Raw genomic sequence first — 15,919 nt, 5'->3', positions numbered from 1 at the left:
ATATAGATCTGTTATAGTTGTGGGCTAATCTTCCACAATTTTTTCTGTTTTTTCCAGCCATTCTGTATTTGTTTAGAACCGTTAAAGTATATAAAGAAAACAAACTTTCCAAAAACTTTTTTTCTCCGCTGTGATACCAACACCGTATGCAGCATCAAAACAAAAATTAGAGTGATGGTGGGGAAACCTGCTTTCTCCATGTGATCCTATGGCAGGATTCCTTTTGAGAGTATATTATTATTGGATTAATTTCAGTACAGTTAGCAACAATGTTACACTTATTGCCATCTATGTATTGGGACAAATAAAAGTAATTCAGAGTCTTAGTGAAGTATCAAAACCAACTGCTTACAAGATATTTGCAGTTCTTGGATTTTCTTTTTTTGTGTTCTCTGTTTTGACCTATCTTTCAAAAGTTTTCATCTATTTTTTTTCCTTTTTGTGCCTTTGTCCTTTCCAAGGTTATGCCTTTTTGCTGTTCCAAGAGGAAAGTTCTGTACAAGCACTGATAGATGCCTGTCTGGAAGAAGATGGAAAACTTTACCTATGTGTGTCAAGCCCCACCATCAAAGACAAACCAGTAAGCAGTATACAAAGTGCCTTGGCTGCTAACCAACTTCCCCTTGCCAATTCAAAAGCAAATAAATATGCAAGCATTTTTCCCCGGGTGTAACTGTTAAACTGGTTCTGTTGGTATTCCTTTACTAGGCTTACCTTCTTATGTTAGCATAATTTGGCTTCTTCAGAAGCTAATAAATGTCACCGTTTGTTTAAACTTTTACGTTGGTACTTGCAGTATCATATCGTAACAGAATGTGTCCTGTTATAATGTCACCTATATTAAAAAAAAAGTAAATGCTTTAGTTTTTTTGCCTATATTGTTTTATTTTTATTTTTAAAAAGCCCCTATGATTTTAAAAAAGAAAACTCGTTAATAATTTAGGCAGCCTTGCCAGTATTTCATTGCTTTCAATTCTGCATTTGCTAGCTAAGCAATTTATAATCTTTCATGCCTTTCACTTACTGTAGCAAGTCTGCTTTGACCCAGATTTGATTTATAAAAGAAGATTTATTAAAACCAATGAAAAGCATATAGTTGTGCACTTCTGATGGACAAATGAGGAGTAGGGTAATACCAGAAAGAAGGAAAACATGTTTGAGGTATATTCTTGCTGAGTCATTTTGCTAGAGCTAATCAGATTTTAACTGGATTCTTCTAAAGGGTTTTTTAAAATAAACATATATTCAGACAGATATTCATTGGTATAGAAAATTTTAAATATATTTTTTCTAGTTAGCATCCCTCAAAATGTATTGCTGGTTGAATGTCTGATACCTTTTAGTATTCCCTCCCCTTTTTTATTCTAAATTACTTCCATATACTTCCATAAAGACTCCCTATAATCAAGGATGAACAATTATCCCTATTACTACTGAATCTATTAAAAATAAACTATTGGAAAAGACCTAGTTACTAAGATAATGTTTTTAAATTATTTAGAAAGTAAAGTAACATTGTGGATGTAACCTTGGCTTTTGATGTAAAACCAAGCATTTTTATGTTGTCTGCAGTCAGAAATGAGCTAGTGGATAACTGCTTCAGTTGCTTGCAGATAGTGGTACATTATGTACATGATACAATTTCCACTTCAGCACAACGGGCTCATGTTACTCACGATTAGCTAGAATAGAGATTTAATCTTGTTAAATTATACAAAGTGGTCCATCCTGTTTTATAACTGCCAATGGGACATTACAAGAAACTCTCTGGAATTGCTGGCACTGTGTTAAATCCTGGAAATAGAGGACTTCTTCTGTACTACCAGTCTTAAGTGGACAGGTTTACATAACGAGGGGCTAAAACTGCATGTGTGGTGGTATTATTGAGATAGTTGTTACTTTATTAATTTACAGGAATGACAACTCCGTTTAGGCCATTAATGTAAAGCATTTCTCTAAACGTAGTCCGGGCCTAACTTTCTTCTGCAAAGGGTAATGTCAATCATATACCACCTGTTTATGTCTGTAGTCATGTGCACTATTTATCACCTATTCTCATTTTTTTTAAATTGGACATACTGAGGAGCTTGGGTTGCAATCCTATAAATATTTAGTCATTGAGGCTTGTCATGTAAATAATGTAATGTATGCGCTTAATTTCTTGCAGAGTAGGGCCTTATTCTTTATATCATTGCAATTATTATTATATATGTTAAAGTTAAGATATTATATGCATAATCCTTCCAGAGTAGTTCTTAACGAAATGCATATAAAAGGCTCACGGGTGCCTTTTTGAATTAGAAGATTAGACCTTGCATGGGTGAATGAAAATTGAAATGCAATGGCAAATCCAAATGATGCTTACACATTTCACTTATTCAGGGGTTGTAGTGGTGAGCAGGCTTATCCAAATGGCTTTTGAGCAGAATTCTTAGTTCTGTACAATCTGGTGACTTTCTAACAGTCCACTATCTAGCTGGCTGCTTAACTAAACTGAACAAGTGCACTTACATTTCTGCAATCCTCTTATTTTAAATAGGAATTAATTCCATTTCCTCTTCCCTCTTTTTCAACTTTTACAATTAATATGTAACTAGAAGAAAGCTGAATGTTCAACCGGCATCCTTAAATTCACAATATAAATGATAAAGCTCTGAATGTCCTTTTATATATTCCATATTCCTAATAAAGGAGGCTGAAGGAGGAAGCAGATTAGGGAGAGAATGGGGTGGCTGCATTTGCACAAGGAAATCTAACTCAAGCCTGGCCTCTAGAGGTGATAAATGTACTGTGCATTTATCAAGTAAACTGTAAACTGTACATTCTGAATACCTACATAGATAAATGATATACTTGCATCATTTTTACTTTCACATTCTATCATTTTACTATTTTATCTTTAAAAAAGAGTGTGTGTGTGTGTATATATATTCTAATCAGATTTTACATATGTAAATGTTTAACAACTGATTCTTAATTCTTATTACTTTGTTTAGGGTAAGTTAGCAATAAAGTGAAGACAAAGTTGACATCTTTCTTTCAGGTGCAAATTCGACCTTGGAACCTAAGTGACAGTGATTTTGTAATGGATGGTTCTCAGCCATTGGACCCAAGAAAAACTATCTTTGTAGGGGGAGTTCCACGTCCCCTCCGAGCTGGTGAGTTGAAATAGAAGAAAAGTTAGGCTAGGCCATACTATCAGTACTGGTTTCAGATTCTGAGACAATGACATTCCATCTGTTTCAGAGACTTTTGAAGAATTTGTGGTTTACTTTCCAAGCATATCAGTTTATGTCCTTAAGGCAGAAGAATATATATAAGAATATAACTTCTGAGAACTTCCGACCTTTGAAATTAATTACTAGTTAAGACAATGAATCAATTGTTTAGTAGTAGAAATTAAGTAAAACTTTAAGATTCAAATTTTCATATTGTCCTTGAATTTGGGGGCTGCCTTATTTAAGGTGACCAATTCAGTTAAGTACTTACTTTAAGCTCCCACTAACTTAAATTGGAGTTGTGGTTGCTCAACAGCTCTGACAACCAGACCAGTTCTAATGAAGTCATTTAAAAAAAAATGGGCCTAACTGCTTTTGTCTACATTTTTTTTCCAGGCCTATTATGAATTATAGTTCATGTTTGAAAAATGCCTTCGAACAGTAAATTTAGAATTTTTCCAGAGCAAGACAAACCATTTTTTGGTATTGATATATTAATTTGCAAGCTTCTAAGATTAGTTTTAGAAATTAATTTAGAGCATTTGAAAGCAGTACAGCAAATCTCTTTTTCTGAATCTTATGGGTTCCTTTCACATTGACAGTACCTCTTTACTGTGACCAATATCATGGTTGCTTATTTTGGACTGAATTCCTACTGCCAGTTCATGAACTCACTACCTAAAGGATGACTCTTCATATTTTATTAAAGAATCTGAGAACTTACTAGTTACTACATTATGCTATTATTTCGCTGTCCACCTGCATGGAGTTGGAGTCTATTTTGTTTGACTGAATTACTCTAATTTCTAATTTGTGGTTTGTTTTTTTACATTAAAAACATAGGAATTGGCATATATAGTTATCCCTTAGTGATACTTTTGTATCAGACTAAAAGTAATGTAATTAAACACATTTCCATACTTGTGTTATGAATACCCGCCCCCTCCACACACACAATTTGTAGTAGTTACTAGAATTAGAACACAAATTTAATTATTTACTTTTTGTACTTTAGCCTGGAAAATAAAAAATAACTAGCTTGGTGTAATCAGGAAGGCCAAACTACAGTTGAAGTTGCAGCTAGCAAGGGAGTGAAGGGTAACAAGAAGGGTTTCTACAGGTTTATTTGCAACAAGAAGGTGGTCAGGGAAAGCGTGGTACCCTTACTGAATGGAGGAGGCAACCTAGTGACAGGTGATGTGGAAAAAGCTGGAGTACTTAATGCTTTTTTTGCCTCACCCTTCACAGACAAGGTCAGCTCCCAGACTGCAGTACTGGGCAGCACAGTATAGGGAGAAGGTGAGCAGCCCTCAGTGATGAAATAACAGGTTAAGGACTATTTAGAAAAGCTGGACATGGCCAAGTCCATGGAGTTGGATGCAATGCATCCAAGGGTGCTGCGGGAGATGGCCGATGTTATTGCAAAGCCATTGGCCTTTGAAAACTCATAGTGGTCCGGGGAGGTCCCAGATGATTGAGAAAAGGCAACTATAGTGCCTATCTTTTAAAAAGGGAAGAAGGAGAATCCAGGGAACTACAGACCAGTCACACTCACCTCAGTCCCCAGGAAAATCATGGAGCAGGTCCTCAAGGAATCCATTTTGAAGCGTTTGGAGAGGAAGGTGATCAGGAACAGTCAACATGGGTTAACCAAGGGCAAGTCATATCTGACCAACTTGATTGCCTTCTATGATGAGATAACAGGCTCTGTGGATATGGGGAAAGTGGTGGACATAATATACCTTGACTTTAGTAAAGCTTTTGATACGGTCTCTTGCAGTATTCTTGCCAGCAAGATAAAAAAGTATGGATTGGATGAATGAACTAAAAGGTGGATAGAAAACTGGCTAGATCGTCTGGCTGAACGGGTAGTGATCAACGGCTAGACATCTAGTTGACAGGCACTATCAAGCGGAGTGCCCCAAGGGTCATTCCTGGGGCTGGTTTTGTTCAACATCTTTATTGGTGATCTGGGTGATGAGATGGATTGCACCCTCAGAAGGTTTACGGATGGCACTAAGTTGGGGGGAAAGGTAGAAACAGTGGAGGGCAGGGATACGTCCAGAGTGACCTAGACAAATTGGAGAATTGGGTCAAAAGAAATCTGTTGAGGTTCAACAAGGACAAATACAGAGTTCTGCACTTAGGCAGGAAGAATCCCATGCACCGCTACAGGCTGGGGACTGACTGGTTAAGCAGCAGTTCTGCAGAAAAGGACCTGGGGATTACAGTGGACAAGAGGCTGGATATGAGTCAGCAGTGTGCCCTTGTTGCCAAGAAGGCTAATGGCATATTGGGCTGCATTAGTAGGAGCATTGCCAATAGATCGAGGGAAGTGATTGGCACTGGCGAGGCCACATCTGGAGTACTGCGTCCAGTTTTGGGCCCCTCATTACGGAAAGCATGTGGACAAATTGGAGAGAGTCCAGCGGAGGGCAATGACAGGGCTGACCGGGGAGAGGGGCAAGTGGGGCAATTTGCCCCAGGCCCTGGGCTCCACAGGGGCCCCCATGAGAATGGCTGAGGCTCCTTCCCCAGCACCACCCGACTCCATCTCCACCCCTCACCCGGAGCCTCAGCGCATCCTGGACAGCTTCAGCATGGCTCCGGCAGGGCCCCTGAGCCCCACCCTGCTCAGAGCCAGGTAGTAGGGGGCGGGGCTGCGAGCTCTGGGCCGAGCAGAGCCCCGCCCCCTTACCACCTGGCTCTGAGCGGGGCGGGGCTCAGGGGCCCCATCGGAGCTGCGCTGCCTCTGTCAAGGGACGCTGCTGGATGGGCTGAGGCTCCAGGGCTGGAGGGAGCTGGGGATAAGGGGTCGGGGGGGTTGGCTAAGGGGCAGGAAGTCCCAGGGACAGTCAGGACACAGGGAGGGGGCCGAGGTTGTGGGAGGCGGTCAGGGGTCAGAGATGAGGGGGTTGGATCGTGGGTGTTCCGGGGGTCTGTCAGGACTCAGCAGGGGTGGGGTGGATAGGGGTCGGGGCAGTCAGGGGACAGGGAGCAGGTTGGGGTCCCGGAGTGGTGGTTGGGGGGCGGTCTCTGGGGGACGGTGAGGGGAAAAGGAGCAGGATGGGTCGGGAATTCTGAGGGGGGCGGGCAGTCGGGGGACAGGAAGTGGGTGGGGGTCAGATAGGGGGCAGGGCCAGGCTGTTCGGGAGGCACAGCCTTCCCTACCCTAAAACTCATTCAGCAGTTTGAGGCTTGCAGAAGAGCCAAGCTGTTAGCTTTTCCATTAGGGCTACAGTCCCTTTTACTTCTTAAATGCCAAATTATAGTCTATATTTAATGTCAGTGCCATAGGGAGATTCATGTCAGGGGAGGGTAGCTTCATTTAAAATTAGCCACTGGAGGAGGGATCACATGAGAAGAGCAATACCCTTCCCAACTCTACCCGCCCCTGCATTCCCTGAAGCTCCAGAGGGGTTAATTCAGTGGTTCTCAAACTTTTATACTGGTGACCCCTTTCACATAGCAAACCTCTGAGTGCGACGCCCCCTTATAAATTAAAAACACTTTTTAATATATTTAACACTGTTATAAATGCTGGAGGCAAAGCGGGGTTTGAGGAGGAGGCTGACAGCTCGTGACCTCCAGTAATAACCTCGTGACCCCCGAGGGGTCCTGACCCCCAGTTTGAGAACCTCTGGGTTAATTTAATTTTAGCACCCTGTGTCCATTCACATGCATGTGCTATTTTGAGCATTTCAGTTTTCACAACATAGGCTCATCCCAGATTCTGGAACAAGCTCAAATGCTCAGTTCGTGGAGTATGTACATAAGCTATACTAAAGACAAACCCACAGTAACTGTCTCCAGTTTGTGAGGGACCCCATGGAGCAGTGTCTAGGAAACAGATAAATGCATGGAAGTTAAGTCCATTAATGGCTATTAGCCAGGATGGGTAAGGAATGGTGTCCCTAGCCTCCATTTGTCAGAGGGTGGATATGGATGGCAGGAGAGAGATCACTTGATCATTACCTGTTAGGTTTACTCCCTCTGGGGCACTTGGCATTGGCCATTGTCGATAGACAGGATACTGGGCTGGATGGACCTTTGGTTTGACCCAGTATGGCTGTTCTTATGTTCTAACCTAAATGAACCCAAAGTTATGGAGACAGATATGAGTCAAGGAAGCCAGCAGAGTACCAGAAACCTGGAAAAATCTGACTGGATGGGCTCAGCATTTGGTCACAAGCTGAGGTAGTTCAAAAGTTTTTGTTTTTTTTTAAGCAGAATTTTTTTATTTTTTCTTTAAACAGTCAAACACAGCAAGCAGCAAATATTTGGCCGCACACTTCTGAAACCCCAAACCATATTCAGGTTTTGGCAGACTAATTTCAGCTTTTCAATTAAAAAAACACAACAAATTTTGAAGGAAAGCAGACATTGTTCATGATTTTGTTTGTTTGTTTGTTTGTTTGTTTTTAAAAACCCCTAATTTTCGATCCAGAAAAAGTTTTGACGGAAAATATTTGTCCAACCCTTTTAATGAGCGTTAGTGCCTTTTAGCACTAGCTGATGCTGAGAACCAGTGATACCTTGTAAAAAAGTTTTCTCAAAACTGGGTTTGTGCTGAGATGCAGAAGGTTTATTTTTCCCAGGGCCACCCGGTGGGGGCGGGGTGCGCAAATGGGGCAATTTGAGCTGGGCCCCACAGGGGTCCCCACGAGAATATAGTATTGTATAGTATTGCAATTTTTTTTATGGAAGGGGCCTCCAAAATTGCTTTGCCCCAGGCCCCTTGAATCCGCTGGGCGGCCCTGGGCAATGAATATGATTAGGGGGCTGGGACACATGACTTATGAGTAGAGGCTGAGGGAACTGGGCTTATAGTTAGCCTGCAGAAAAGAAGAGTGAAGCGGGATTTGACAGCAGCCTTCAACTACCTGAATGAGGGTTCCAAAGAGGATGGAGCTAGGCAGTTCTCAGTGGTGGCAGATGACACAACAAGGACAATGGTCTCAAACTGCAGTAGGGGGAGGTCTAGCTTGGATATTAGGAAAAACTATTTCACTGGGAGGGTGGTGAAGCACAGGAATGGGTTACCTAAGGAGGTGGTGGAATCTCCTTCCTTAAAGGTTTTTAAGGCCCGGCTTGATAAAATCCTGGCTGGGATGATTTAGTTGGGGTTGGTCCTGCTTTGAGCAGGATATTGGACTAGACGTCCTGAGGTCTCTTCCAACTCTAATCTTCTGTGATTCTAGTTTCACTTTCAAGGTTCTCGTGCACTAGCACAACACAGCAATGCTTGAATTGGCATAGCCAACTCAGGCAGGCAGAATAACCTTTTAGTGCCCCTACATGGAGCCATAGAGCTGTTTTTGTGAAGGCTTGTTCTTTGTTCCCCCACAGAAGATCACGTCCACCTCCAAGTTCTACTAAGAACCTAGATTTGCTCAATCCTGACCCTAAACCTCAGTCAGCTTGTTTGTCCCTTTTCCATCGTTCCCTAACCAGCCTGTTCTGTACTGCCTCTCCCCCGTCCCAGTCAACCTGTCCTAACTAGTAAATGTTTTATATATTATAAAATAAAATAGCTATGTACTATCTTAAGAGTGGGAAAGAGCAGCAACTGATTGTAAAAGGGATCTGAATCAAGTGAGTCTGTAGAGGGTGCCAGAGATGCTAGAACCATCCCTGTATGTAAGAAATATTAAGTGGAATGTTTCATATCTATAAAAAAATCAATGTATATTTTTTTTAAAATACACTCTTATAATTAGTTTTAGTGGGGATTTCTATTGTTTAAAAAAACCTAAGTTTGAGGACCAATTAGATAGCGTCCCTTTAAAGTTTTTCAGTTTATTATTTACTGTTGTTATATTTGTATTCTTATAGTGCCTGGAAGCCCTAGTCCTGGACCAGGACCCCATTGTGTTAGGTATTGTACAAGAAATGTAGCCCCTGTCAGCAAAATACTTTGTAGAGAATGTTAAATCTCACTGAGCCCAAAGAGAGGTTCTGGTTAAATAAAATATATAATATTCTAAAGGGTTAATATTGTACAAGTTTTAATGAATTGTTTGGATTTAAAATATTGCCCTACGATGTTTTCAAACTTGAACACTGCTGCAGTGAGTTAATTCATGAGAATCTGAACATGGAACTGGCTAGAAAATCTCTACAAACAACTTAAATTGGCTATTTTTTCCCAAGCAGGCTGAAAGTTAACGTTTGTACATATATTAGGAAATTGATTTTAAATAATAATTTTTAATCGGACAACATCCTTTTTACAAACTCACTAAATCATAAACTCTAAACTAGTTTCAGCTTGATATTTATTATAAGGACCCAATTCTGAAAGCTGTATACATTAATCATATTAAGTTTAGTGGGGGTGATTACATGCTAAATATTCAAACCATCCAGTTTTTAAAATTTGCACTTACCGGTGACACTGTAGTATATTTCCATGCAAATGCTGATGTGTATGTATGGAGGCACCAACACTTACGAAATTATCACAAATATTGTGATCTTATGAAGGGCAAGAGGCTCAGAAATTCATCTTAAGCCACCTGCAGCTTCTGCTCTGGCTACTTCTGCTTGGTCCAATTTTGGTTGTTGGGTTTAGTGTGCAGGTGCTGGGTGGTGTTGGTGGCCTGTTGATATACAGGAGGTCAGACTACATGATGTGGTGGCCCTTCTGGCCTTGAACTCTGACTGTGACCCCAGATCGTCATTAACTGAGATAGGAGGGCAGAGAGGATCCTGGCAGGCAGCCCCTCTTCTTGCTCCCAGCACAGCAGCTTTCCCTGGAGACTGGGAGGAAGCTGGAGGGTACTGCTGGACCCTGCTGTAGGATGGGGCTGGGAGAGGAGCTTGAGGGATCATTAGAACTGCTGGAAAAGTGGGGTTATGAGGAGTAATGACAATCCAGTGTATGCAGCATTTTGCTTGTACTGAGGTGTCATGGTTGAAACTCACCAGGAGGGGCTGCGGGACTGAATTTTCAGAAAAGAATGCTTCCATCCCAGCTACTTAGCCTACTGTTGCTTGGGGAACTGATATTCCTACAGCAAAAGAAAAACCCTCTTCATTGCTGTAGGCTACATTTATGCTACAGGGTTATGCCAGCATAGCTATGGCACTATAGCTATGCTGTTATAAGTTCCCATAGCATAGAGGGTCCTCAGTCTACAGAAGGTTATTGCGAGTCACCAAATGGCATTATTGCAAATGGTATTTTCATTTGAATGTGTAGAAGTTAATTCTCAAAGAAATGTTTGTCAGCTGTAATGTAGCACTTGAAGTTGAACATTATCACTAGTAAAATTGGTTCTTTGCCTGAATATCTCTGTCTAGAAACTGTCTAAGACTTTCTTGAAACGTCTCCTTAGGCACAGAGTTGAAGTCTTTGAATCGTGCTCTGAGGACTTCGGTAACTCAGCCAGAGGTTATGGCTATATTATAGGAATGGGTGGGTGAGGATCTGATGTGCAGGGGTTCAGTTTAGATTATCACAATGGTCCCCTCCGGCTTTAAAATCTCTGAAGATTTTCCATGGTGCCAATATACTAGTCTACTTTTGATGGCTTACTGTCATTGCACTAAAGTACCCTTGAGAAGGAGAGGTTTTGTTTTGTTTTGTAAAAGATGGGCTATATGTCAAAAAAAATTACACTGTTTTAGATCATTTTAAATTCCAGTTTTTCTAGATGACCTATGTAAACTGGATTCGCTTCAGAGCTGTCAAGTTAAGAAGTTGTCATAAGACAAGATGAAGACTTAAAAGAACTCTATGCTTCTGCTGCTAGATTTACAAAAAACCCTTAAGAAATTACTGCTTTGGAGGAATCTGAAAGGCACCATCATTTGGAGAATCTATATGTTTTCTCTTACTTATACATTTTTTATTTTAAATTATCCCTAATGATACACCGTGCATGTTTCCATTCCATTCTTTATACAGTCTCATTCCATGATTTCCTTTTCGATCATTTTTGCTGTCTTCTCTTTCTAAAGCATAGTCTTAATTGTACTAAAGCCTAAGAAGTTAAGCATGTTTTCCCCACTGATGTTTTTCTGTTACAATTGTAGTACTAGACTATATTTCTGCAAATATTGGGACAAGAAAAATGAATTTTGGAAAATCAGATGTCTGGGAAAAAATTTAGCGATCTTTCCAACAGAAGTTTAAGGTATACTCTTCTACAGTATCAATATGGCATACATGGATTGTAATCCTAAAGCATTCATCTCAACCAGTAATAAAAGAATATAGCAAGAGAAGATACTCAAAACCTTCTCTCTGGTACAGAATTTATTGCTTTAAATATATTTAGAAGTCCCTGCTTTGCCAGATTCTTCTAAATGATTGTTACAGGATATCTCTGGAGAGACAACAAGAGAGAGTAGCTACCAAAGTGTGATCAATATAGGAGATGACAGGTCTGTAAAACCAGATGTCTAAATATATTCGCAGTATAGAAACACTGTTTTGCTTGGGTAACTAAACTTGGATTATCTTTGTCTTCAAAGCCAAAGATAGTGGTAAAGGGAAGCTTAACTACAACATATCATAAATTCAGTACATGTGGTATGACAAGGCAACTAAATGATACAATGAACCTGATGCAACACATATTTAATTTTTTTTAAAGAGAAACCAATTAGCTTGCCATTAATTAACCCCTCTCCCCCTGTTTGAAAATGCTCTGATTTAAGGGATTTTTGTGATGCTGGTGTACAATAAGTTTGTCTGTGAATATGTATGGTATATAGGGAATAGAAGATAGTGGGCAGTGTGACTTAAGAAATATGATCATGCTCTAAAGATGACGTGTCATAATTTGAATGACAGAAAGAAATGGAATTAGAAGCTTAGTGGGTGGGGTTATTCTTTGAGTTACTGTTTTGGTTGTTTTATTATGCTGTATATTGGTTTCTTCCGTTCTTGAGCAGCTGTCCTCTGAGGATCATATATTCCAAAATTTTATTGTGGCAGTTTTCTTGTTTAGAATAGATATTTGCCATTTCTCTTTGTCATTCATTTGTGGGGAGTTTTATTAATTTAAAACAACTTGGATGGTGGTACTAGAATATCTGACAGTTTGGAAAAGTTTGACAGTACCATAATGTATAATTTATATAATGTATATGTTATATAAACATAACTCATTCACAAGTGAGAGTACATTGTGGCAGGTAAGGCTGCAAAACAGGTTCCATTGCGATCCTTGTTCTTATGTGCTTTTCTGAATAATTAATCTTTTGGGATCAAATTTTCCGTGTTTGTTTTCTACACAAAGATTAATTTTCTGCTGAAAGTTTGAAGGGTTGGGGGAGGGGATGTTTAGCTGTTTCAGTTGAAAGACTGAAAAAAATACTTCCCTAACTGGAAAAAAAAAAACCAATCACTTGCTGGTGGATTCTCTGCAGCTTGAGGTCTTCAGACCACAATTTGAGGACTTCAGTGGCTTAGACATAGGTTAGGGGTTTGTTATAGAAGTGGATGGGTAGGGTTCTGTGGCCTGCTTTGTGTAGGAGGTCAGACTAGATGATCACATTGGTCCCTTCTGACCCTAAAGTCTGAGTCTATTAGTCAAACATATTCTTTAAGAATCTGACCCAAAACCCACTTAAGTCTGGAAAAAATATGGGAGTATTTCCATTGACTTCAGCAAATCAGGCCCTAATTTAGCTAGAGGGGAAATGGTTAATGTGTGAAATGTAGCACAGTCTTAGCCTTTAATTAAAGGCTGTGATTTCCCAGGTCTGGGGAGTGTGGAAATTAGATTTCATTTAACAAAATTAAGAACATCTGAACTTTACATGCTGACATGTGGAATGAAAAGTTGTAAAGTGCCCAGTTCAGGACAGATGCACTTATGACTGTGCATATAGCCAAGTGTACCTAGATAGTTAGAGCATGTAATATGTGCAAGAACAACTCCAACAGTTTCAAAAAACCCCAAGGAAATAAATGCATCTCTGAGACCAAGTGGTTAAAATAACAAGTCAGGAGATGCAAAATCTGATGTTTTACAGACAACACTCATTTGTCTCCATTATGCATGTATGGTGTATTTTTATTTCTATTATTCTCGTTAATGTATAGCTTCGTATATTACTATTTTTGTCACTAAACCTATACCATCAATATACATGATGCAGTAGGGCCAAGTTAACCACTGTTGGGGGGAGCAGGAGAAATCTGCATTTTCTGACAGTGTGATTTATAACTGTTTAACCTCAACATTGCACTAATGCATTTTTTGGAATCAAATGTAATATGTAACTAAAAAACACTCTGCTTGGGGTATGTAACAGAATCCTAGGAAATCTTTTCCTTAGCACCTTCACCAATTTATCTTTGCACTTTCAGTATATTTCAGATGGGTACTGGGATTCTTTGGCCAATCCAACTTTCAGGTCCCTTTACTATTTTCCTAATGTACTGGAATAAGGGTAAATATTCTATTTTTAAAGCTGCAGGTCCATGCATAAAACCTTTAGCTATATTGAATCTACAGCATTTAATTGTTTTCTCACAGTTGAACTGGCAATGATTATGGACCGTTTATATGGAGGTGTCTGCTATGCTGGCATTGATACGGACCCAGAATTGAAGTACCCAAAAGGTGCTGGCAGAGTGGCTTTCTCCAATCAGCAGAGCTATATTGCTGCTATTAGTGCTCGCTTTGTCCAGCTCCAACATAATGACATTGATAAACGGGTAAGTAAAACAACACAGAATGGAATAGTTGCTGTAGATGATATTGTACGGGAGCTAAAAAAAATCTTATTTTTAAAATTGTGTGGGAAGATATTGTAGGCTGTGTTCTTGTCGCATATCTGATAATTCTTTAAAAGCTTACTTGAGGATCCAAAGCACGATGAAGATGAAAGGCCTAAATATCTAGCTTAAGAAACTTCCATGTAAAGAGTGGGAAATAGTTGGTGATACATTTTGGTTTGTTTTTGTTGTTTTGTTTACCTTTTTGAAGGTGAAGCCTGGTAGAATTTCTCTTCAGATGGATGTTTTGTTTTCTTGGAGGAACAGTAAGCATTCTTGGTCACTGGCTGGGATAGAGCTTATGGCTTCTCTGGTGTTAGTAGTGAGCCGGGAAATACTGTTAAAATCCCAAAATATGACTGGGTCTGGGAATTCCAAAAGTCAAGAGACAGACCCATAGTCATAGATGTCACTGAGCTCAAAAGTGTCTTGAGGCTTACTTATCTATTAGCAAAGCACTACGAGATCTTTGAAAGGAAGTGATAGCAATGCAAATTATTGTTACATTCATATGAAATACTAAGTCACAAATGACAGGGAAAAGTCATATAGTGAATTAGTAAGTTTCTTTTTTGTTGCTGTCTTCCAATTTCAGACTTGCATGAAATTATTACTTATTTCCCAGGAGACACATAATTTTTCTGGACCTTCAGACTTCATGTCCAATACAGAATGTTAGTTTTGAGAAGCAAAACCTTACTTCTGAAATTCCTTATTTAAATAGAACAATTTCTTTGTATCATCTCAAGACATCTGAGAAAAGATTTTCAGAAACTAAACTGTGTGTGTAACTATGGAGCATTACTGCAGCTGCATATGCAAAAGGCCAGCTAGGTATAGCTATGGCTACTGAAACTGTATGTGCAATCATAGAGTGTGCAAATTAGGCACAAGTTTTTGAGGACCTGGGACATTCATAATAATTTAACAAAATACAATGTATGCTGCTGATACATATAATCATGAAAGATAGTGTGGGCTGTTTTTCTTTTTCTTTTTAGTTTGAGTTGATTCACACATTGAGGTGGCAAGCTGATGTGTGTGCATATTTAGAAAACTAAAACCACCTGTCCCCATCTTTTCAGCAAACTTGAACTGAACCTTTGTTGAGGTTAGGGAAGTGGAGGAGGGAAGAATCACTGATTTGATTTGATTTTTATTTTTTTTCCGTGTGCCTCTGCATTTCCGGGTTTCAGCCACGACAAGTGGTAGACATACCAATTTAGACCATTTCTATAGTATTTCTAATTAGGGAATACAGGAAATCTTACCAGAAAGACTTTTATGGCAAGAGTCACAGACCAAAGTGGTTCAGATTAGATTTTAAACCTCTGATTTGTAACCAAGTTTTGGAATCCTTTGAGATTTTTCCCGTCACTGATTAATAACACCCATTTAAAACACATTATTATTAGTAGTAGTAGTAGTAGTAGTATTTATTTATTATGAAACTTAAAGATACAGCTGCCAAATGGGGCCAGCTCACATCAATTCCACAAGCCAATACTTCTCTCTGTTGGCTGCTCCAGAATCTGAGCTTCTATTTAAATATTGCCTCTACCTTGCATAATTGTGAAAATACTGTTCAGTTTTCCTTTTTTTAATTTTTTTTTAGGGTAACCAAATAGTTATATCCCTAATTCTGCAGATTCCCTGAAAGAATCATGCTTAAGAGAAGGTGCAGACTGCCCATGTTCACAGCCTTTAAATGTTAGCTCTAAAACCTAGTAATAATATTCAAATTCCTTAATTATTGCATAACTCATACATCATAGTTAAAATTATTATACTACTGACCAAAGCATGCAAGGAAGGAGAGAGATCATATTATGAAGATTTGCACAACTTACTATGGGTGGCATCTCATTCTGGTAATAAGTGGGCAGGTATGGATGGAGTTTGGGAGATTACCTCAAATTTTTTTTCTGTTTTGACCTCTGATCAGAGAGGCACCAAGAACAAT

General features: G+C 39.4%; 1 protein-coding gene across 8 annotated transcripts in view; it reads left to right on the top strand.

The window, feature by feature from the left end:
- CPEB3 (cytoplasmic polyadenylation element binding protein 3) overlaps nucleotides 1-15,919 on the top strand; it is a 180,652-nt gene that overhangs the window by 154,444 nt on the left and 10,289 nt on the right. For all 8 annotated transcript variants that reach the window (XM_030571296.1, XM_030571292.1, XM_030571299.1 and 5 more), the window contains 3 exons: nucleotides 462-580; nucleotides 3,044-3,158; nucleotides 13,715-13,896. In XM_030571296.1, the coding sequence (XP_030427156.1) occupies nucleotides 462-580; nucleotides 3,044-3,158; nucleotides 13,715-13,896 (416 nt within the window). The remainder of the gene's footprint in view (nucleotides 1-461; nucleotides 581-3,043; nucleotides 3,159-13,714; nucleotides 13,897-15,919) is intronic.

Source organism: Gopherus evgoodei, chromosome 7 (assembly GCF_007399415.2).
Source record: "Gopherus evgoodei ecotype Sinaloan lineage chromosome 7, rGopEvg1_v1.p, whole genome shotgun sequence".
In the NCBI taxonomy this organism is placed as follows: Eukaryota; Metazoa; Chordata; order Testudines; family Testudinidae; genus Gopherus; species Gopherus evgoodei.
The sequence above is the reverse complement of the archived record's forward strand: the minus strand, read 5'-3'. Positions and strand labels throughout refer to the sequence as shown.